General features: G+C 37.4%; 1 protein-coding gene across 2 annotated transcripts; it reads left to right on the top strand.

Moving 5' to 3' along the window:
* Positions 1-3,300: 3,300 nt before the first annotated feature.
* On the top strand, positions 3,301-21,957 carry kcna10a (potassium voltage-gated channel, shaker-related subfamily, member 10a). Of its 2 annotated transcripts, none has more exons than XM_056249749.1 (2): positions 3,301-3,431; positions 20,006-21,957. In XM_056249749.1, exon 2 carries the CDS (start codon positions 20,144-20,146, stop codon positions 21,833-21,835), a length of 1,692 nt encoding a protein of 563 aa, XP_056105724.1. In that variant the 5' UTR covers positions 3,301-3,431; positions 20,006-20,143; the 3' UTR covers positions 21,836-21,957. The 2 variants fall into 2 exon arrangements, with proteins under 2 accessions (XP_056105724.1, XP_056105723.1); XM_056249748.1 differs by lacking the exon at positions 3,301-3,431 and adding an exon at positions 14,695-14,866.
* Positions 21,958-24,038: the final 2,081 nt, after the last annotated feature.

Here is a 24,038-nt window from a genome sequence, read left to right as displayed (position 1 = left end):
CTAACTTAAATTACCCTATGGCAAAACACTTTCTAAATGTGCACAACAGTAATCCAGAAGGCCTAATGGTTGAGGGTTTAGAAACGATTATAAAGAATATTCGGGGTGGTGACCAATTAAAATTACTTTTACAGAGAGAAACTTTATATATATATATATGAGTTACAGGCCACAATATACCCTGGTTTGAATGAAGAAATAGATTTCAGTCCCTTATTGTGATTTGCCTTTTTTTGTGTGTTTTTTTTTTTACTATACGAACCCCCAAGAGGGCCTTCTCTGTATGTGCTTGTAATTTGTCATTCAGGTGTTTCTAATTAGCATCTACAAAAGAGGAAATTGTTTGATTGAAAAACATACCCTGAAGAAGGCTGTTTGTGCCGCTACGCGTGGGTTGTTTTTTCCCCCCATGTTTTTTAAATTTTTTTTACTATGAAATAGCCAGTTAAATAAAGGCTTTTTATTAATTCCTAAGAAGAGTGCCTTGGATTTCCTTCTCCTACTTATAATTACATTCATATTAATTGTATATATACGTTTTTTTTTTTTACATAGGATGAACATAATTTGCAGTTATGTCCAAAATGTAAGTATTCAGTATAAATGTAATGCATTTTTTTATTTGAACCAGATTTTATTTTATTTTAGTAATATTTTCAGGCCTCATGAATCTTTCACATAATTTATGTTTAACACAATCTTTATTATTATTATTATTATTATTTATTTATTTGAACCGATGAAACCTGTCATTACAAATTACTATTCTGACGTTAACCAACTGATATAAAAGTTTGGGCTCTGTGAAATGTTTCATGTTTAATGTAAAGCCTCTTTTTCTTATCAATATGCATTTATTTTGATACAGTAATATTGTGAAACATTATTACAATTCAAAGAACTGTACTCTATTGTATGTAAATAAATGTCATTTATTCCGTGTGATCAAAGCTGAATTTTACTCCAGTCTTCAGTGTCACATGATCCTTTAGAAATCATTCTAATCTTATCATTATAAACTATCATTGGTCACTTTTGATCAATTCAATTCCCCTTCCTGAATTAATTTATTCAAAAGACAAGTCAAACATTTGAACATCGCTGTATATCATTCACACTTTTAACAAAGAAAACTTTTGCTAAGCGCGAGTTAGCAGACAGCAGGCCGAAGTAGAGAGTGCTTCAGTCAGAGTGGAAATTGCTTGAATAAAATGGTCATTGACTACTAATGGTCACTCAGCACAACATCACCCACTTCAGCTCTAATATCCGTCTGAGAGCTCATTGAGGAGGAGAGGCGAGAGAAACGAGGAACACACCTCTTAATCAATCAAATTAGACATGATGGATTGTGTTGTGAAAGAATGGACGAGTCTGCTTTGAGAAGATAAACTGTATCAATATCCTTTCAGGCAAACGCCGAGGCTGAGAGAGGTGGAGGCGAAGAAGAACATCAGAAAACATGCCATGTCGGACAGGTTTGGTCTGTTAAGTTTCCCATCTTTTCGTATCATCACGCCCTGAAAACTGGCAAAGACGGGATGAATAAGAGAGAAAAACAGAGAGCAAGTCATCACGGAAGAGAGTGTGCTGCTGTAAAATATTCATGGGGGTGGGATATTTTAAGACCCCTCCTGTCTGCTGGGATGAGATGAGAATACATGAGATGACTTGGTGCCGTCACGTTCTCTGCATACACTGTAAATCAAGACCTCCTCCTCTTGAAATGAGCCATACCAAACATTAGCTGTGAAATTTGGTGTTTATTCGGTGTAAACCCCATTGAGTGACATTACAGCAGGCCTCAACTTCTGCGACCACTGCCAGAATATTCAATACAACAATACTGGCATACTGTATATTTACATTTTTAATGGCTACACTCTTAGAAGAGATTCTATTTAGAACCTTGAAGGATTCTGTCAGGCACTTCATATATAGGGGGTTCCCATCCTTTCATGGATTTAGTTTTAATGAACTAATTTTGATTTAGTTTTAGTAAACATACTTTATCTAGAGATAAAATAGAATAACCCATTAAACGTGAAAGTATTATTCAATCATTAGACATTTCTCCTTATATAGATCCTCTTTGGCATAAAGCGTTCTTTAAAATTGATTCAAGAACCCAAGGGTTCTATATTGAGGCCCATTAAACCTTTTTTTTTCTTTTTTTTTAAGAGTGTACGTAAATGGTAAGGAGATAAACCTGTTTTGACTTTTAAAATGATTTTAGCTCTACCACATTATTTCTCAATACTTAAAAAGGAATATTTCTTTAAAATATTGATGTGAAAAGGCACATTTAAAGAGGTCCTATTATGCCCTTTTACGAAGTCTTAATTTGATTGATTTATATATATATATTCTTACCACTTAGTATATTTCCTGACCTCTTGAGATCTCAGTTCAACACAGTCACTCCTATTACTCTACACTGACCATGGAAAACACTCAAGAGCTGGGTCTAAACCTCTTTAATAATAAAGTATGAATGGATTTTCCCGTCAGACTTATTGATCTTCTTGTGTAAATTGCGGTCCTAACCAACATTTCATCTTAACATGAGTTCATTCACTTTGAAAAATATTAGGGTGTCATCGCATCAAGAATCATAAAGCCCAATAATGTCCCTAGTCTTTATGCAGTCCGCTCAGGGTGAAATTATGTGCACGTCAAATGCAGGATATCATTATCAGACAACAGTATTTGTTGTAGCTGCAGCACCTCTCAGTGGCCGGCAGGGGGCGTGGGGTCCATAGATGTTCTAGGTCCATTTTCCTCCAAGCAAAGAGGAAACGTGAGTCTGATGAAAATCAAAAACTGAATGAAGTAAATGAATTGCTACATTTTTCATACATTAAGTGAAAAACAACACACTTGCTTTTATTATCAAAGGAGACAGCTATAGTTGTCACATTTTTATTCTAGTAAATATTTCTTAGGGTGCGGGTTTGTTTTTTATTTTTTTGTTTTTAAAAAGAAGACCATTTATAGACACAGACATTTCCACAGTACAGTTAATTGTTGACATTTTAGCATGGCACAGCAATAGGGATAAGCTTTTCGTCATTATTATTTAAATGATAGATCAGCTGACACGTTTTGTACTACAGCACATCTGTCAGAGTGTCAGTGTCTGATGTGTCCTGCCCCTGGCATTCCCGCACACATATACATTTAAACACAAATGTACGGCTGGAATCCAGGATGAAAACAAACTTCACCAACAATGCTGGAAACTCCTTTTACACACTTTACATTCTAATGACTGTGCAAGATAGCTATATTTGTGCTGATTTTACGACGACTTTCTAGATCTTGTTTTGTCGAATTTGTCATTGTTTACGCGCGTCTCGAGCTCTGCTGCGCGTCACCGTGTAGTTGCAGAGGCGCGCGCTGGCGGGAACACATCACTGCACCTCTCACAGGTAATGTCAACATTTACACCTGAACAAAACCTTTCAGATTTCACCTAGCTGTAGAATAACGGAATTTATCCTGAATGAATTCGCCTGAATTCACATGAATTGTAGTCATGGTCTTCAGTAACGTTCTCAAAACGGTATTTATACATCGTTTCTTTATGTTTTAGATGGACAGTTCAAACCAAGTAGGCTAGCCTTTGAGTGCATCTTTAAAAATATATATATAATTAAACTATATGATTATTGGGTAACACTTTACAATAAGGTTTCATTAGTTAACATTAGTTAATGTAGCCTATTAACTAACATGAACTAACAATGACATTTGTTACTGTATTGGTTAATCTTTGTTAACGTTAGTTAACTTGAACTAAGAGTTAATGAACCTTATTGTAAAGTGTTACCGATTATTGTAGGTATTAACTAGTAGCATCTTCTCAGATGATTTGCTTTAAATTGAAAACCATCTTCCCACTCCCATATCACTCCACAGGCTATAGTTTTATGACTTTTTAGTTATCAAGTTATCAAAATGTAAAAGATTATCTTTTCATTAAAATACATGATATACAGTTGCTGTTGTATTTTCATGTTTTATGGGGACTTTCCATAAACATAATGATTTGTATACTCTATAAACTATCACCATCATAGAAAACTTTAGGTAACAATTTGTTTTACAGTGTCCTTGTATGTTTTATTTACTTACCATAGTAATAGGAGTCGATTATGCATAATTGCATGCAATTAACCCTCAACCAAAACCTAATCCTACTCGTAACCTTATAGTAAGTACATGTTGTTAATTATTATTACTCAGTACTTAAATGTATAATTACACTTTAACAATGACGCCTTAAAATAAAGTGTAACCAAATAAAGTGTAACCAAACTTTCCACTTTTTTACATTTTCAAATAAACATCACTTGGTGTGTAGTATGATTTTATATGGGGACCAAAAATGTCCCCACAAGTACAAGGATTTTGTCCCCATAATGTAGGGTTTACCTGACACACACACACATACACACACACTAGGTCAGTTTGAACTTGATCCTCTTGCTCAGGCCACATATGACACATATTACAAGGGGTGTTAATGTTTTGTCTTTTTTCTTTCCTTTTCTTTGGTCATGTCTTACCTAGGGCGACAAGTCAGCAATGCAGGGCCACCACTGGTTCACCCTCAAAAAAAGAAAAAGAAAAAAAAACATCTCAATTAAAATGTCTGTAAATGAGTTTGAGACACATGTCAGGTAAAAAATACATTGAACAAGACTTTTGCAATCTAGCCAGAATGGAGTGCATCATAAAGGTTGGATGTCCACAATACTTTAAGAGGCTATATGTAAGAATTTGCATGTTTTAAACACTTTTTTATTGCCAATGTGTGAACCTTTTACTTATAAGCAAAGAACGGAAAATAACTTCGGCGTGAGTATATCGGGGCCTTGAATCACGGTCAAGCAAAAGCAATTCTGTCTTGACAACTCTTGGTTAGATTGGTATGGTAATAGAGATTGTCTTGGAAATGGATATGGCAATGGTATTGTATTTGGTCTTACAGATCTATACAGGTGGAGCTGGGGAAGGTGTAGGGTTTCTGAAAGCACACTGTACTGCTATCAGCCACACCCCGGTATTTGTTTGAATGTTGAGCCGCAGCTCATTGGACGCTGATGCAACAGCAACCAATCAGCTGTGCCATGTACATAATGATGTAATCCCTACCAAATGAGTCAAAGTCTTGTCAGTCTGCACCATCTGTTTCATGCCAGAACTAGGTAATAAGTTGCTTCCTGCAGTCCATTTAACAGCCACCGGTATCACTAATAACAAGGGTTTCTGAATTCAGCTCTTTTAAAAAGGATTATTTCTTTAAAATACTTCTGGAATAAGGCTATTGAACATTTAAGATACAAAGATGCATTGCTCACATTTGTGACAATATGGCACCAGATATCACTCTATGGGCCAGATTTACTAACAGCTTGCTCCATCACAAACCCTCTTTGGGGTAAAAACTACTGTCAGGATTTACTAAAGACATGCAGCTAGAAAAAGTATGAAGGTAATATGATGCCATAAAGAATCGAATGCGCAGGGTAAGATTTGTGAAAGTGTACATAAAATTGCAAGCGTAAATTAAATTTGCATGCGCAAGAGAAGATTTGTAAAGGTGTAAATCGCCTTTCAAGTGTAAGAAAAAAATATTTGCAGCATTTTACTGTTATTCGTAAGTGTAATTCGTGTAATGTGAAGCTGCAGCTTCATGCGAACGCAAAATAAATAGGGTCTGTATTCTTCTGACTTTCATTTTTCCACACTTACCCTTTTTTCCCCCACAAATACGGTCAAAAGCATTTTATTTAAAGCAGTGTTTTTTCACATCATGTCTCTGTTCCTGGTATTTAACACTCAATTATATATTTTGAAATATCTTGGTCGCACTGTCAATATTGATTCTGATTACTTTCGTGTGACTGATCAAGCTGTAGTTAGTATGAATAACAAAATGCTTTCTCTGTGTCCAGATTTAACTGTAATGAGAAACTGATACTAAGGCGATTTCGACTTTACAAATCTTCTCTTGCGCATGCAAGTTTGATTTACGCTTGTAATTGTATGCGCACTTTCACAAATCTTACCCTGTGCATGCAAATCTTAATGGCATCATATTACCTTCATAGAAAAGGCTTGGACATGGTTATTTTTGTAGCTGACCTTATTGCATATGCATTTCCCTTTCAGACGCAACATTTATTATGTGAGGAGAGTATTTAATTGAATCACAGTGATTTACCAAGGTTTGTGCTGGTCAGTTTACTGGTAGCATTTACCGCCCAAAAAAGCACGTCTTAATGACGCTAATTGATGCTGCTCTTGGAAGATTGTGTTGGTCATTATTGAAATGATCCGGCTGCGTCTGTGTTCTTTCATTTGCCTGTCGCCAGTAGATCACGCGCAGAACTTTCCACACCCATCGGCTGTTTTTAATGGGATTGCGTTCTCACACTTTTTTAAGACAAGCAGAAACTATATTCTATGTGTATGAAATATATACATATAATGTCAGATAACAGATAACATCCAGCATGGAGTGCATGATTAAGGGTGGATGTTGTTGGCACAGGTTGGGCAGAGAGTGCCGGTGAGAGGAGAGCTCATCCTCCTGCCCTCCTGTTCACAGTGAAGGACCTTGTGCATCAGTCGTATAGGCGTTGCCCATCAGAGACACGAATGCCCTTGTTAAGCAGTGCACAGATGGGTGCGCAGCAGGGGCAGGGTATTTTTAGTGTACATTTTGGAAGGGTTTCCCTGCAAACTCCTTAGCTGATGATTTTGTGACCTTTGAAGGTCACTTTACTGACTCTTCCAACAGAGATAGATGGAAAGACTTTGCATTGTAATATCCCATGCAGCATAGTTTGCATCGGCATGTCTTACATTTGCTCGTGCTGTTAATAACTGCCTCTACGATTTGAATGTTTAAACAGTTAAAGTGTACAACTTCTGTAAAGGTATTAGATGATGTTGGCATGCAAACATGTTTGATTTACCAAGCTGTGCAAGTTGGCAGTGCCAATATGGTAACACTTTAGAATACGGTTCCTTCGTTAATGAATAACTACACAGGAACAAATGAGTGACACAATATTAACAATCTAGTAACTACTATTAACTAACAAGAAATTCTGATTAACAAATTAGTAAGTAACAGCGCACAGATGAAAGTGGTAGTTCACTATTAACTAATCAATAACTACCTTTTTTTAATGCTTCCCAGAGAAGTACTGTAAGAATCATGGTAACTAACTAGTAATGACTCAAGTTTTACTACATACTTCTAAAGGAATTACTAATTCTTTTAAGCTTTTGAGGTTTTTGGTGAAGTTTTAGATAGTAATTCCCATAGAAGTATGTAGTAACACTTGAGTAATTACTAGTTAGTTACCATGATCTTCACTTTAGAATACGGATCCAAATAATTAGTCATTCCTTCAGAAGTATGTAGTAACACTTGAGTCATTGCTAGTTAGTTATCATGATTCTTACATGAAAAGTCAATCCTAAAGTGTAGAATCTAATCCTTCACAAGATATTTGCACACACGTATGAGGTAGGAGACATTAATAATTTTTTTTTTTCGAGGTATAGGTTAAATAATAAAATCACTGTATATGGTATTGGATGGCCGATAACTCAATATGTTCCAGCCGTCACCGTGACTCTGGCCAATTTTCTGGCATTCCTCTGGACTGGCATTGAATCACTACAGGACAAGTAAGGTCCCGACAACTGCATTTAAAAAGCCATTTCTTTAAAATTATTCAGTTGATAAATAGTTCTCTAGGAGAGAGCATAGGCTAATTATTTCCCAAATCATAAGTCTGCTATGCTATTACATATTGATAAACCTTGTGTATTTGTTTACAGCAGTTATTAATGTTAATGTAGTGCTAGTCACTTGTCCTGCATTAGTTATTGATTAGTTTTGCATGAATTATTAATCTTCTTCAGTAGTTCTCTGGGAAGCATTAAAAAAAGTAGTTACCAATTAGTTAATAGTGAACTACCACTTCTAATCTGTGCGCTGTTACTTACTAATTCGTTAATCAGAATTTCTTGTTAGTTAATAGTAGTTACTAGATTGTTAATATTGTGTTACTCATTTGTTCCTGTATAGTTATTCATTAACGAAGGAACCGTATTCTAAAGTGTTACCCAATACGGTACAGTATACAGTTAATCAGACTTGATTGTTTACAAACTGTTTACTCTGTTAACTGTGCAAACTGTTTAAAACGGATTTTCTGACCTTGTACACGTGTTTATGTGATTGAAGTGGTAGCGGAAAAGTAACATATGTGTGGCCGGGCTCAGCACTGATCTAATGGTTAGTTGGGGCTTGTTTGCAGATGTGATTTGGCAACTAAATCAGGCTAGAACAGCTGCCACTCAAGGGCAGATCATGACCCCACCAGCGCTCACAGACACCAGACATTCACAGAGCTCCAAGCCGAGTCAATCAGACGGAAATGAGATGGCAAAAAAAGTCCCCTCTGTCTTTGATTTTTAGCAGCTCAATGAGAACATGATGAGCTGAAGGAAGGAAGGTCAGAAACATACTGTATACCTGTTATATTATGGAACCCAACGTTGTAAATAGTTACTAAAGTTATTCAGTGAAGAGCAGTGAATGATTCTATTGATTATACTTTCCCAACTGTTTATGTTCCAGTTTGATACATGCTCTTAATCACTGATTCGAAACCAGTTTGCAAAGGTAAGCTTCACAAAGCGTGTTTCGAAAGCGCCCATCGCTACTTTAAGGTCAGAGTCATCTTGGGAATGTACTTGGGCAGCTATTTTCATGTGAATACGGCTTTTATCCAGTTGAATGAGAAAATTCTGGAATAAAAAAAAATAATAAAAAAAACGGTTTTGCCAAACTCCAATTTCAGTGTAGAACCATTTACATTTTTGACAGGAATGAAAAGGCTGTGAGGAATAGAAGTACAGTTGGTTCAGTGGATTGTACTCTAGTTTAATGACATGGCAGTTGTTTGGCTGACAAAACATCTTTCCAAAACACTTAGACAAAAACTCCATAAAACATTTTTTTTTAATTACATTAGATCTTTATACAGCACGTCATTGTGAAGAGTGTAAATCCGTCCCTCAAAGCCTCGTTTCCATCTGCATAAAATTCAATATGGTGTCTACCCTGACTAAGTGGCCTATTATCAATCATAATTGCTCATTGTGTAAGGTTTTATGTAACTAATAGTGATTGGAGAAACAAAGCTTTTTGAAACTGCGAATCATTCTCGAAACACCACAGGCTGGCGACACCTGCTGGTCGTAACAGTGTAAAACTGACCCGAGATCAGTTAAAGCCATTAGACACTCATGTTCATGGGTTCACCAGATCAACATCTACATGCGCTTTGAAATTCAGGGATTTTTAAATGTTTCGACAGCAAGGTATGTAAAAGTATGATGTGATGAAGACTCGTTTGCTGAAATCACATGACATTGATACAATGTTAGGGTTTGATCAGTAACAAACCAGTGGTTCGATCACTAGTAACTAATCTTTTTTTGTTTGGTTGTCGGTCTCTGTCAAATGGGACTTTTACGGTTCTTTCCATGTTTATAAACCCATATGGCTGCTGATGGCCAGTGGATTTATCTCTGTTTGCTACTCTGTGCACACTTGAGTGGATGACCCAAAGGGACAGGCTTTTATTTTGGACTCTGGCATCTCTATGTCTGAGGGCTTCCTCGTCTCTGCAAATCTCAGAAGCCGTGCCAAGGAGAATCCCCAAGCTCCACGGGCCAAAATGCACAGAATAGAGGGCCAGACAGGGAGAGCATCCTTTCCTGTCATATCCATTCGTGCAAAGTCGCTGAGTTTTAAGACTGCAATTGAATAAAAAAAAATGATGTTGTGTTTTACAGTAAAATACTAGGAATAGCAAACACTACGTCAGTTACAAAAAATGACCATCGGTCTCTGAGAAACAGCTTCTTCTTCTTTTTTTTGTTGTTGCATTCTTTAGGAAGTAAAAATAGAATTTGAAAAATAGTTTCCTTTCATCAGCCCAGTAAGCTGAAATCCCTTCCCATGGATTGAACACGGAAAACGTGGTAAGAGAGAAAGAAAATAGATTAAATAAATAAATATGACGGTTTGCCTAGTTATAATCGAATATTCTAATATTTTTAGGTTGTATTCGTACTGACGCAAGTCAAACTATGACGTAGAGGAGGGTGAAAACATAAACCTCTCTCAGTGTGTGACTGACTATCTATCTATCTATCTATCTATCTATCTATCTATCTATCTATCTATCTATCTATCTATCTATCTATCTATCTATCTATCTGTCTGTTTGGTACATCCATCCATCCATCCATCCAAGGCCTGTAACCTTTAAGGTTTTATCAACTCCATATGTGTCAAAATGTCTTAATGTATTTTTCCTTTTCTAGTTTTAATTAATATTAATCGAAACCGGTCATTAAAGCTTTCAGATTTCACATTACTTGAGGACGGATGAACCTCCCTCTCAGTTTAAGTACTAGCAACTTTATTTGGTCGCTCTTCTGATGTACTTCCGGTGACAGGGCATTAAATGCTGCTTTTAGGATTATTTTTTTTTTATTATAGGCACAGACATATAATGTCCTGATGTGGGCTTGTCCTGCAGTAAATTCCTTTTAGGTCATAGAGGACACTTCCTATTAAAGGAAAATCCTGCTCCATAACTGCTGCTATCTTGTTAACACATTCACGACATGTTATGGGTCTTTCTTATCAGGCAGTGATGGACTAGTCATCTATTGTGAAGAAGCTTCTGGATCCTGATGATGGATTGATGTTTTGGACTTGTGCCCACTATAGTTGAGCCTGCAGCCATGTGGCGCTAATGTTTAGTTGAGCGAGGTGATCCTCAGCTTATATCACTGATCTGCCTCTGCCACATTAATCCTCTTAATATAACCATCCTGATTCCCAACCAAGCCCAACATCACCTGATGTGGATCGGGGGTAGCCCAATGCAGTCACAATGCATTATTTTTTTCAATGTCGACTGAAAGAAAATGTAGACTCGTATGTCTGCTTTGTTTTATTTTACGCTATATGTTATGGATTTATTAATTTATTTTTTCCAACATACAGTATATGTGTATGCTGTGTATTTTAAGTAGAATCTTTTACTGAACACAAAATGAATGTTTTTGATTACTAAGCTCCTGCATCTTACCTCATGGAATGGTTATAATCACTTTGAGAATGCCCCACTTAAGTCTTCAATCTATTAATAACACAGCCAAAATTGTTCAAAGGACAAATGGCGTTATTTAGGATTTACATGCTTAGCTTTTAATGGCTTTTGACTTTCATATTAATTTCCTTTTGAGTGACAGATTGATTAAGGAATTGTAAGCATGCTTGTTATGGAAACATTCTGCTTGTGATGTGCAGTTAAAACCTTTAAAGGGGCCATGTATTGAGAAATATAATTGTCCTTGATCGTTTGATGTATAAGAGGTCATCATGCTAAAAAAGTATCCTGTAAGTTTCAAAACTCTAAACTCTAAAACAGCTTTTATTGAAACCAAACTCCGAAAATGACTCGTTTGGGATTTTGTCACATTATTGCGTCATAGTGTGATGAAAGACCGCTTCTGCAGATGAAGACCAACGCCTACTTCTACATCATTGCCTCTTTAGATTCACGCATGTCGTATAGTAGTAAATAAGAGAGACGCAAAAACAGGATAACAAAACGATAGAGACACCTCGGAGGATTTCAATTACTCTCAGTTTATTCCGTCTTAGTTTCATTTTCAAGGACTTTTAGTTTGCTCATCTTTTGTTTCCTGTTTTATTTTGTTCATTGTTCAGTCATAGTCTCCTTGGTTACTCATTAATTAGATCCCACCTGTTAGTATTCAGTTCATCATCTTGTATATTGAAGCCCTTCAGTTCCCTCTGTTCCTTTGTCCGGCATTGTTGTATTTGTGCATGGCACGTTGTTTTGTTTGTGTTTCATCACTCTTGGATTACCTGAGTCACTTTGATGAATAAACTTCTACTTGAATTACGTCATCTTCTTCATCCTGGGGCAAAACGTTACAAGTGAGTAACAGAGTTTTTACCATGCATCACTATTCATTTTTCTTTTATAGATAGAGTATTTGTAGAGCCGCAGTCAAAGTGAGTGGTCGTGATAGGAGGCGGAGCTCATTTGCATATCCATGGCTCCGCTTATACTAAATAAAGCAAGGGTGTAGTTAGATTCAAGCTATTTTAATTCAATATAGGCATGAAAAAAAAAATTAATAGGAAAAACATTTAAATATTTCATTTTGGTGATCAAAGATCATAGGGATTCAATTATTGACTACAGGGAGACTTTAAAACACGACACAGCAAATTACAATGTGTACGTTTTTCATTTTATCGAAAAGGATGAACTATGAAAATAGACTGTAAGAACGACATCAAAGCGATGGTACATTCATTCATTCGTTCATTCATTCATTCATTTATTCATTCATTACACCGTAAGTCATCCTTTGTCAATTATTATGGTGGTAACTCCAAGTACTTAATTATTTTAATATGCAAAATTGTTACCCAATTATAGCAGTGGGTGTTTACTTCCAAGTCTTGAATGCGGCAAGGCTATCCAATCAGTGTTTGAATGAGAGGGTCAAAAAGGATAGAAAATAGTTTATTACTTCTAAATTAAGGATGTTTTTTGAAGAAAAGTGGAACTCCGGGAACATTGCAAAAAAAAAGCCCTTTAAGCTTAGTGGTTTTAAATTCATTGGACAGAAATGAGCAGCTGTTTAACAACCTGTCACATGGAGATGGGCCGTCTTTGACTGCATTTTAAAGGACCTGGTTTAAAAGTGTAATAGAAGTCACCGTTTAATTTAATGACCAGACAGGGAGAAATTGATGAGAGCATTCAGTGTTTGGACTGCAGCCCACAAGTCATTAATCATGTCACATTACCGCGGCGCTGGTCAGTGTGTAATTAATCTCTCTTAACAAGAACAGACCAGACATGCATAGTTACAGCATGGTGCTTTTATCTGAGAATCTATTATGGATTATCATTTTCACCAGGTTTTCGCTTATGAAAGTATAGGTGTAATAAATATAGTCAATATAAAGTCAATAGTCAAAAGTCAATATCATTGGCCAAGCGTTATTTAATTTGAATACTTACACTTAAAGGGCAGTTTAAAGAAGTGTTCTGAGTGGTTGCTAGGGTGTTGCTAAGCAGTTGCTAAAGTGTTCTGAGGTTTTGCTTGGTGGATGCTTGGCCATTCTGAATGGTCGCAGGGAGGTTGCTAGATAGTTGCTCAGTTGTTCTGCAGCAGTTGCTAGGTGAACGCTAGTCTCGCGTAGCCAGACCTTCAGACTGACGGCAGAAGGTCTGGACTCTATCGCAGCTTTCATTGGCCAAGGACCGCCCTAGTGGACGTTTGACCGACATGTAACGCAACCAATCACAGTTCGTTTGGTTCCGTGTCATGTTTAGGGGCGTGAAAATTTAAAGTCGACGTCCCTACGATAACAGGCCGGCGTGCATCAAATAAATTATTCTTTCAAGAATGTTGTGCAAGTTTACTGCAACAAATGGAGCCACAAACTTCACATACTTTTGAAAATCCAGCGTTTAGTTGATCCTGATAAGCGCACATTGTCACAGTTGTAAACATGACAGCTATCTTTTTCCATGAGGGGGTTTGGCATCACAACGGCTTTGTTTCCAGGCGGACTGTTAAAGAACGCGACACACGTCTCCCGGACATCCTGTAGAATTCAGCCCATCAGATAATGATCCAGATAAAATGTTTCCAGTTAAGAGACTATCCTAGTAAATGCTAGGATATTCTTTGTGGTTGCTGAGTGGTTTTTAAAGTTTTGACATTGCTGGCATGTTCTAGGCAAGATAGATGGATGGATGGATGGATGGATGGATGGATGGATGGACGGACAGATGGATAGACAGATAGATGGACGGACAAGATCAATAGATAGATGGATAGATAGATCATTGTAGACAGACAAACAGCAGCAGTTTTCACAACTGAAAAAAAAAAATCAGTGATATCTGATGCAAGCCACAAATCAATTCATCAAATCTACAGATAAATTGATAGTTATCGTCTGTCATTTCAGTGACCTCGACCTGTCTGTGACCGATGGAGCTGTAAGTGTGGCGAGCCGGTGAGGTGTAGTGATCTTTAAATAAGCAGGCTCAGGACTGATGTGATATGTAACCGATCGCTCTGGCAGATATTGATGCTGGATGATGTAAGGCACTGGTCAGGTATATTCAGCCTTGGTTGATCTACGCTCATCAAATGTGGCTGCCACCGGTTCGACGTTTCGACATGTCGTGATGAATATAAAATCTAGCGTATGAGAGTTAACAGCTGTTTTACAAAGGCGATCAGACGTCTCTCCCTGTTAAAGGTGAGAAGGTGAGCCTTTGAGGAGAGATTGGTTACAGCGGTGCCTATATGGACCTCTATTAAAGTTTGATCCTTTAAAATCTGACCTTTTTTTACTGTTGTGTGATAGCTTTTTCTTCTCTCTTGTATTTTTTTTTTTTTTTTTACTTTTTTTTTTGTCTTTCTGTGTGTGTGTGTGTGTGTGTGTGTGTGTGCGTGTGTGTGTGTGTGTGTGTGTGTGTGTGTGTGTGTCGAAACAAATGTTTGTGTTTGTGTAGTTCCGTATGTGTCTGTGTGCGTAGTTGTTTGCGTAGTGTCAGCTCTAGTTTCTCACCAGCATAAGGTTACCCAATGCTGACTTTAATAGATTAAGCCACTCTGAACTCAAATGTAGAACAAGCAACAAGCAGAAACAACAGCCGGACAGGAGACCCCTCTCTCACGAGAGGTAGGCCTGTGTGTGTGTGTGTCTGTGTGTGTGCGTGTGTGTGTGTGTGTGTGCGTGCGTGTGTGTGTGTGTTCAGTTACAAAATGAGTATTTGGCAACATCTGTTCAGACACCCTGACACCCTAAATGTTCATTAGAGTAATTTTGTTCTGAATTATCTGTAATTTCAATGTTTTATAAATCTAAATGTTGCTTTTAAAATCCTCTATGTGCTTTACTATCATACATTTCGAAGTCTGAACAATTCATTTCTCAGATTGCTGTTTAGATTATACTGTTTAGAACTAAAAGAGGCTTTTATATATATACAATTTTTTTTCCCAAAATATTTAGAATCTTTTTATTTATTATTATACGGTCAAATATGACCTAGATATGTTGCGTGAGATTCACTGATATAATATTCACTTATAAGAGTTATTGTTATTGTAAGAGTTCTTAAGAGTGTTAAAAACGCCCAGCTATAGAACTGGAGCTAGAACTATCTCAATAACTATATTGAAATGTTTTTCAATTTGCAAAGATCTTTCTAGAAAAAACCCTACAGTGAAAAATGGTTCTTGAAATGAAGAGGGTTCTTTGATAAACTTAAGATGCTGAAAAAAAAAAGTTTTTTTTTTAGTATACAGTATAGAGATAAATTACAGAATATGACAAACTAAAATATAGAATAGAATAGAATAGAATAGAATACGGTAATATTTATTTGAATTTACTTCCATGACTTTCACATCATGTGAAACATAAAAAATAAATAAAATAAATAAATAAAGAAAGATTAAAACATTAAATTAAATTGCCTAACTAGAATAGCTGATTATGAAAGATTTGATTGGGGTTTTGCGGCGTGGTCTGCCAGCAGTGGTGTTGAGTGACCTTGAATATATTCCTGTAAATATCATTATCCAGCCGAACAGCACTGATCAGCATCAGACACTTCTCATAACAACATATTCTCTTCTGCTTTATTCTTTGTGTGCTTGTATTTTTCCCAAATATATGTAAGTATGTCCTGCTACATCAGTGTTTCTTCATTGTTGTAATTTATTTCCCTCGTAAAGCTATTTAAAGTTATTTAATTGTATTACACCTGTTTTAGCTTCTTTACACTGGTTAACTGATCATTTTTAAGATTTCATTGTTGACATATACAAAGCATTAAATGGTTTTGGCGCCTATGTATTTAGCTGAGCTTTTGAGACCTTAAATGTCTTAGATCTTCTTTTATCAAATTTCTGGCTGTTCCAAGAACCAAATATAAGTCTAAAGGAGACGGAGCTTTTGCAGTAGCGGCTTCAAAGATATGGACTAGTTTGCCAGTGGATATTAGATTGGCTGAATGTGTGTCTGTTTTTAAATGTCGTTCAAAAACGTGTTTGTATAGACGTGCTTTTTAGTATTTTTCTCTGTTCTGGGTTTTGGGTATTTTATATTTGTATTCCATTTCATAGATCTACATGAATGTATTCTTGATGATTGTGTTCTTATATCGTGTAAAGCACTTTGTGCGTTGCAGCGTTAAAAGTGCTATATAAATAAAATTTTACTTCGTATAATGACAGCCTCTCTCTCTCTCTCTCTCTCTCTCTCTCTCTCTCTCTCTCTCTCTCTCTCTCTCTCTCTCTCTCTTCGTGACGCACATGTTCTCTATTTTCTGGTCAGTGGCAGCTGAGCAGGATGACTCATTTTTGGCATCTTTAATTAAACATCTGTCTGCGCCTCTCAAACCACGCTCCTATTGAGATTTAGCCTGTTAATGCAAGGACATTTAGAAATCTATAATACCTGTAATATACATGCATGAAATCAAATCCAGTTTAGACATTCTACTGACTTTAAGTAACTTTGCAACTGCATGTCAACTTGTTCTACTAACCCAAACCCTAACAGTCTGATACTCTAATATCACTCTATATCTAATAGAGTTAGTTGACATGTAATTGCAAAGTGGTAGAATGTCTAAACTGGACCGTCGAAATAAAGTGTAACCTAAAATTAACTCCTGTTACACTTTATTTCAGGGTGTATTTGTTTCAGTGTAATTATACATTAAAGTACTGAGTAATATAAATGAACCACTTGTACTTACTATGGGGTTAGGGATAGATTAGGTTTGGTCTATAGTTGTAATTATGTATTTATAGTTATTATATAGTAACTACATGTAACACTTGTAAAAAGGACACTGCAAAACTCTTTATTTTGTTTGTGATATGTTTTGTATAGCCATTGTTTTTAGCATTAGCTATGTGTTAGAAGTGTCGATAAAAAAATGTCGATAAAAAAACTATTGCGAAAAGATGGCGTTTCCATTAACCGGTGTTATGGGACTTTTTCTCTCGCGATAGTAATGGATGTTGGGAGGTTTACACATATCCCAGCCACCGCACTAGCCATTATTTTTAATGGAAGGAGATGTAGATGTGTTATCCAAGCATTAATGGCAAGGAAAGGAGGGCCATGTATGAGGGGTTTCTCCCTCCCATCTGCTTCAAGATCTTGAAAAATTGTGGCATTTCTTGTTGTTTAGAATCCAGTATTCCAGTAATTCTTTTGTCTTTTATGATTTTAGTCTTCTGTCCAAACATACCGCTTCATCTTTAAAAAAAATTCGACTTTAACGTACGCCAGATGACCTTCAAATGCGTAAAAAGTTCCCAATGCAATTTTTTTAATTCCCTGAAAAACCACCTGATGCGAGCGTTAAAAACGTTTTACGTGTTTCCATTGGGCGTATTTTCAGTTCTCAATTTCAATTTGAGCAATTTGAAGGCCAGGGTAATGGAAATGCGGCTATTGGTTACCGTGTTTAAAACCACCAGAGAGAAATACTGGCTCTACACAGTCCTGTTATTAATGACTTGTACAGCTTGTCTGAAGGCACTGCAACATTTCCTCTGAACCCAATGCAGGTCAGTGGAATAGTAAGTGAATTAGATGAGGGGCGATTGTTTTCCCCACAGTCTTGGCCTTTACTGGGCCAACAGTTTCTCTTTCTCTCTCGGCTTCCTTGGCTCTGGTGCTATCTCTCGACTTCTCTTTCGGCGGCTCTCTTATTCTCCCACACTGCCTCACAGGCCAGGACTCTGGTGTCAAGTGTTTGACAGGGGTTACACATTAGCTAAGGTGATGTCCGGCCCGCTGTTGTGTCAGAGGTGTGTCACCATAGAAACGGGAAACGTCACATTTAGAACAGCAGGGAACCTGTCCAAATGTCCGGTCACATGTACGAAACTCGAGTTTGTGACAGCTAGAGGATATGGGAATGCAAAGAAGCAACCCATAGCATTTGAGTGTTAATATGACCCCCCCCCCAAAAAAAAAAACTAAATTATTAAATATTTTGCATAAAGCCTGTTTTAAGACATTGACATTTCCATGCACATACATTCATGATAATCAATCTTTCCAAATTCACATTCATGTAATCTGTCCAGTTATTGTTAATGGTGTTATCCCTTAAGTGTTCTTTTTTTTTAAATGCACTATTTATTATTGTTTAATAAAAATGTTATTATTTATTTAAATTAAACAGTACAACATATACTACCATAATGTATAAATACCTTTGGTTCCACTTTATATTAAGTGTCTTTAACTTCTATGTACTAACATTTAAATTAATCATTTACTACACTGCACTTACAGTGTTGTGTGCATACATGTTTTTACATTGTACTCAAAAAAGACCTGCATGTAATTGTCAGTAATTAATTTCTGTAATTACATCTACTGTATTCCCCTGTTGACCTTTCCCTTACCTCTTAAACCCACACTTAAAGGCCCACTGAAGTGCCTTTAAACATATAGCGTTATTCAATATGTTGATATAATTTCCACTGAAACAAGAAGACAGGGCGGGACATATCGAACAGCTCCTCCCCTTTTCTAAAGAAGCCAGTAGCGTTTAGTTTATATCACAATTCGTCCAGAGGCGTTGAGCTCGAAAAAGCTGCAGTTTCCCCCTTATCTCTAAACGTTTCTCCTCCTAATCTTTTCCATATCGCTTTAAAAAATAGCATGTGCAGAATTCAAATGCAGAGTCCGATATGTTTTCTGGCCTGCGCCGACTCGCGCACATGATCCGCTCTGTGCTATCGTGTCTCTGGACCGGAGCTGCGGCGTGAGACTGACGTGAAACCAGACTTCATTCGCCCCAATGGGAAGCATATTTACACTTTCTGAATCGTTCCCTATCCCCTATATAGTGCACTATATGCCATTCACCTTGTAGAAAATGGTAAATGTGTGAACAAGTGACCGATTACAGCCGTAGATTTAGCATTTATTTATAATGTAGGAGGCGGAACCTCAGATTCTAAAGAGCATTTGATTGGACAGAAAATCTGAAGAGAAGTGTAGAGTGACGTCATCAAAATCATTGATCCATATTGGTGGAAGTGAGAGACTGTAGGTTTTACGCTTATATCTTCTAAATGCTATTTTTTTTTCATTGTATTGGAGCACACTAGCTTATAGATAACAGCAAGACGAACATATTCATACTAAAAGCCAAAAAACATCAATTTTGAATTCATGGGGATTTTAAACTTACCCATACCACCCAACCTGTCTCTAAACTTGTCCCGTATCCCACCTCAATAGCAGCACAAGTGTTTGGCAATACAACACAATAAGTGTATTTTTATGTAAATACATAGTAGTTAAAGACACCTAATATAAAGTGTGACCATACTTTTAAAATAGTTAATTTAGTATATCATTATTTCTTTTGCATTACAGTAATTGTGAATTGGAGGAGGACATGTGTTTAATTCTCATAAAAACATTGTAACAATGAAAAAATATACTAAGATCTGAACATGTCAGTCCGAAAGAGGATGTTTAGTGTTTCCTTCATTGATTGTGATAGACTTGTGAAATTTGCCATCACTCCCACATTTGCAGTGTAAAGTAGATTCACAGAGAAAACAAAAATAACCCAGCAACAACTGGCATTTTTGGAAGTGTTGTGATGCTGACACCTCGCAAAATATGTCACCTTCACCAGCTGCTCTCCTCAGGGTTCGTCTCAGAGCAGTTACCAAGAAACAATGTGCTTCTCAAACACCATTTACTGCTTTAGTCTGAGTTTTATTAGGCAAAAACACTCTATAACACTTCTTCTTTGTTTTGCAGGTCCCAGCTCTGTTGATTCTTCCTCAGTTTGTTCACCTTAACCTCAAAATCAAATGCAGAAGAGCATTTGAAGTATTGAACCAGTGATTTTGTTGTAGTGAAGGTAGAATTGGGCTGTTTTGTGATATCTGGGGCCACATGACGGTCCAGGCTGGAAGGATGGAGGTGGCGCTAGTCGACTTTGACAGTATGGAAAATATTGACAACTGTATGGACAACTTCAATGACCCAGACTATCCCAATGAGATGACGGCTTTGACAGTAGAAATGCCAGAGTTTGGGCCTGGCAGCACCTACTGCAATACTGCAAAAGTGTCACCATATAAAGAGAAGACCCCACCAAATCTGGATGTACCACAATCACCTGTCCTGCCGCCTCACACGAGGAGAGGACGTGCTAGCTGTGCTAGTCTAATTTCCAACTGGAAGTTACTTGTGAACAGTGAAGGAACACAAAGTGAGACAATCTTCAGTAGACTGGCCAAAGAATGCTACGAGGACTTGTTTGTTGATAAGCGAGGTCTTGATGAGGGTGATCAGAAGGTCATCATCAACATCGCCGGTCTTCGCTTCGAAACCCGCCTGAGGACCCTCAACCAATTCCCTGAGACTCTTATGGGCGACCCAATAAAAAGAATAGATTATTTTGACCCAATGAGAAACGAGTACTTCTTTGACCGCAATCGTCCAAGCTTTGATGGGATCCTCTACTACTATCAGTCGGGGGGCAAGATTCGCCGGCCTGCGAATGTACCTTTAGATGTCTTCTCAGATGAGATCACCTTCTACGAGTTAGGACAGGAAGCTATGGACCAGTTCCGCGAGGAGGAAGGCTTTATCAAAGAAGTGGAGGTCCCGTTGCCGTCCAATGAGTTCCACAGGCAGTTCTGGCTGCTTTTTGAGTATCCTGAGAGCTCAAATGCAGCCCGAGGGGTTGCTCTCGTTTCCGTCTTCGTCATCGTCATCTCCATCATCATATTCTGCCTGGAGACTCTCCCAGAATTCCGTGAGGAGCAGGATATTTTTCCAACTGTTGTTTTTTCCTTAAACCAAACGCATCCCTCAGGTTCTCCTCCAAGCGCCTCCCCCAAAACCATCACCAGCACCTTCTCCGACCCCTTCTTCATCATTGAGACCGCTTGCATTATCTGGTTCTTCTTCGAGCTTCTGGTGCGTTTTATGGCCTGCCCAAGCAAACGAGAATTTTTCAACAACATCATGAACATGATTGACATTGTCTCCATTATTCCCTATTTTGTCACTTTGATTACTGAGATCGTGACCACCACCCATAAGTCCAACACAGGGCAGAATATGTCCCTGGCCATCCTGCGAATCATTAGACTGGTGCGAGTCTTCAGGATCTTTAAGCTTTCCAGACACTCCAAAGGCCTGCAGATCCTGGGCCAGACACTCAAGGCCAGCATGAGGGAGCTTGGGCTGCTCATCTTCTTTCTCTTTATTGGCGTCATACTCTTCTCCAGCGCCATCTATTTCGCTGAGGTGGACGACCCCAACACCCAGTTTGTTAGCATCCCTGACGGATTCTGGTGGGCTGTAGTTACCATGACCACTGTGGGTTATGGAGACATGTGTCCCATTACACTAGGTGGTAAGATTGTGGGCACTTTATGTGCCATTGCTGGGGTGTTGACCATCGCCCTGCCAGTGCCTGTAATAGTCTCAAATTTCAACTACTTTTACCATAGAGAGACAGATCAGGAGGAGAAGCAGCCCGTAGCTGAGACAACCGATCAAGCTTCAAAGTCAGGGAACAATACAAAACATGGAAGTAGTTCCTCTCTGAACAAGGCAAATGGGAAGTATTAAGTATTAAAACCCATATCGAAACTTCATTTTCATGAGCATAAATCACATTAAACATCTGCAGGTCATATTTCACCCCAAAATCAAGAGATTATACACTGCCCAGCCAAAAAATAAATAAAAATTATAAAGTCGCTGTTTGGATTCAAATACACAAAGATCTTCTAACCCTAATTGATGGAGTGTGTAGCTTTTACTTTCTTAAACAACCATGTAGGAAGTATTCCAGGATGACAAGGTCAAGATTCTTCAGATTGTGAAAGAATGGTTGGGAGGAGCATGAAGATTAATTTTCACACATGAATTGGCACCTTAAATTCATTGAAGGTCTTTGGGGTGTGCTGGAGGAGACTTTACAGAGTGCTGGACTCTTGCATTGTCAATACAAGATCTTGACCAAAAATATAACCTAAAAAGCATAAAAAACAAAAAAAAAAAAAACAAACTGTAAACATCCTCTAAAAAAACTGTAAAAAAAAAAAAAACACTTTATTTTACAGTGTTCTTGTTACATATGTTACATAATGTACTTAACATAGTAATAACAGTAAATTATGCATAATTACATGCAACTAACCCTCAACCAAACCCTAATCCAACCCTAACCCTACAGTAAGTACATGTAGTTACCTAATATTACTCAGTACTTAAACACATAATTAAACTGTAACAATGACATGAAATGACAATGAAAATGTATTTTGCATTCAAGCGAATTGTGCTCTCCAGCGCCTCGCTTTTTCAAATGCGCGTTGCATCTACGGTAGCCATTATGTACCAAAAAGCTATGACAGGATGTCTTCTTATAGCACTTCGTCGAGTGTTCCTTCGGGTGAACAGGTTTGTTATTTCAAACAAACAGCAACTTGACACAACGAACAAACGAATGTTACAGTATGAATTACTGACTGTGAAAAACATGAACTATTGTAATAAGTAGTTATGCCTTCTTTATTTGTTATATTTTCTGAAGTACGTGCATTGTTAGATATCATCATCAACTTTTAACTATAAATGTTCATCTGTCTATAAAATAAAGTACACAACCAAACAATGAAAAAAAGCTTGTAATTAAGACTGTAACATTGACTTACCTGTCGAGAAGAAAGCAGGACTTCAGCGTCTCTTTTGAAATCTTTCTCCTGCATTAGCTCTATCCACCTGGAAAAAGCTATCCCGACATTAACTCGTTTTTTGTAATCTCCGGTCACGTTTCCTTTTACAATCTATTTTGGACTTTTCTGGCGACGAGGATTTGCAATGCAGCCTTTTAAACTTGCCGGGGCAGTGACAAGCGCCTCTCACTGCTCTGCTCCTCCGTTTCTGCTGCTTTCGGTTACGTCACGCTGGCTCTGACTGAAAAAGCGTTGTGGAAACACGTTGGCCAAGTACATTTTGTCCCTCTCTGCTATTATAGTTTTCAAGATGGCGGAACTACATGGAAGCTTCCGTGGACCTACCCGTCCCATGTATATAAAGATAATAAATTCTTCGTTTACGAGGATAAGTCAGATAATTGGCAGAGGTATTTGTACACCATTTTAGGACATATTTATGAATAAAAATATTGATTTTAAATAATAAAATACATAAAAGAAAGTTCACATTGTCCCTTTAAAATAAAGTTTAACCCAACATTTATTTCCATCAAGAGGTGCATACATTTTTGGTCAATATCTTGCATGGACAAAATGCAAGAGTTAAAGGACAAGTTCGGTATTTTACACTTAAAGCCCTGTTTTAAGATCGTTTCTGATGAAATAGAACGGTTAAGATTGAAATTTGGACACATGCTGCTGATATGCTCACACAAACATCGCTGCATTAAAAAAAAGATGCTTTCCAACAGGTTTTATCGTAGTTTTTGTCCAACTCCATTGACTTGACTTGGACAAAAACGATAAAACCTGTTGGAAAGCATCTTTTGCAGCGATTTTTGTGTGAGCATATCAGTGAACACCCCTGACCACTCTGTGAGTTTCACGTCTTTGTAAACTAAAGTTTAATGCGTTTTATGAAGGATTGTTCCAGTGCACCTATGCAACCATTGTGGAGGTGGGGGGGTGCTACCACAGAATCCGAAAATTCTCGGGACAGCAGCATGTGTCCAAATTTCAATCTTAACCGTTCTATTTCATCAGAAACGATCTTAAAACAGGGCTTCAAGTGTAAAATACCGAACTTGTCCTTTAAGTATTTCTAAAAC

Source organism: Rhinichthys klamathensis, unplaced genomic scaffold (genome assembly GCF_029890125.1).
Source record: "Rhinichthys klamathensis goyatoka isolate OS25496 unplaced genomic scaffold, OSU_Roscu_1.1 h1tg000062l_1, whole genome shotgun sequence".
Taxonomy (NCBI): domain Eukaryota; kingdom Metazoa; phylum Chordata; class Actinopteri; order Cypriniformes; family Leuciscidae; genus Rhinichthys; species Rhinichthys klamathensis.
This window is presented reverse-complemented; position numbering and strand designations above follow the sequence as displayed.

Coding starts and splice junctions, on each gene's coding strand:
- kcna10a (XM_056249749.1), top strand. CDS start 20,144: ATGACGGTCCAGGCTGGAAGGATGGAGGTGGCGCTAGTCGACTTTGAC.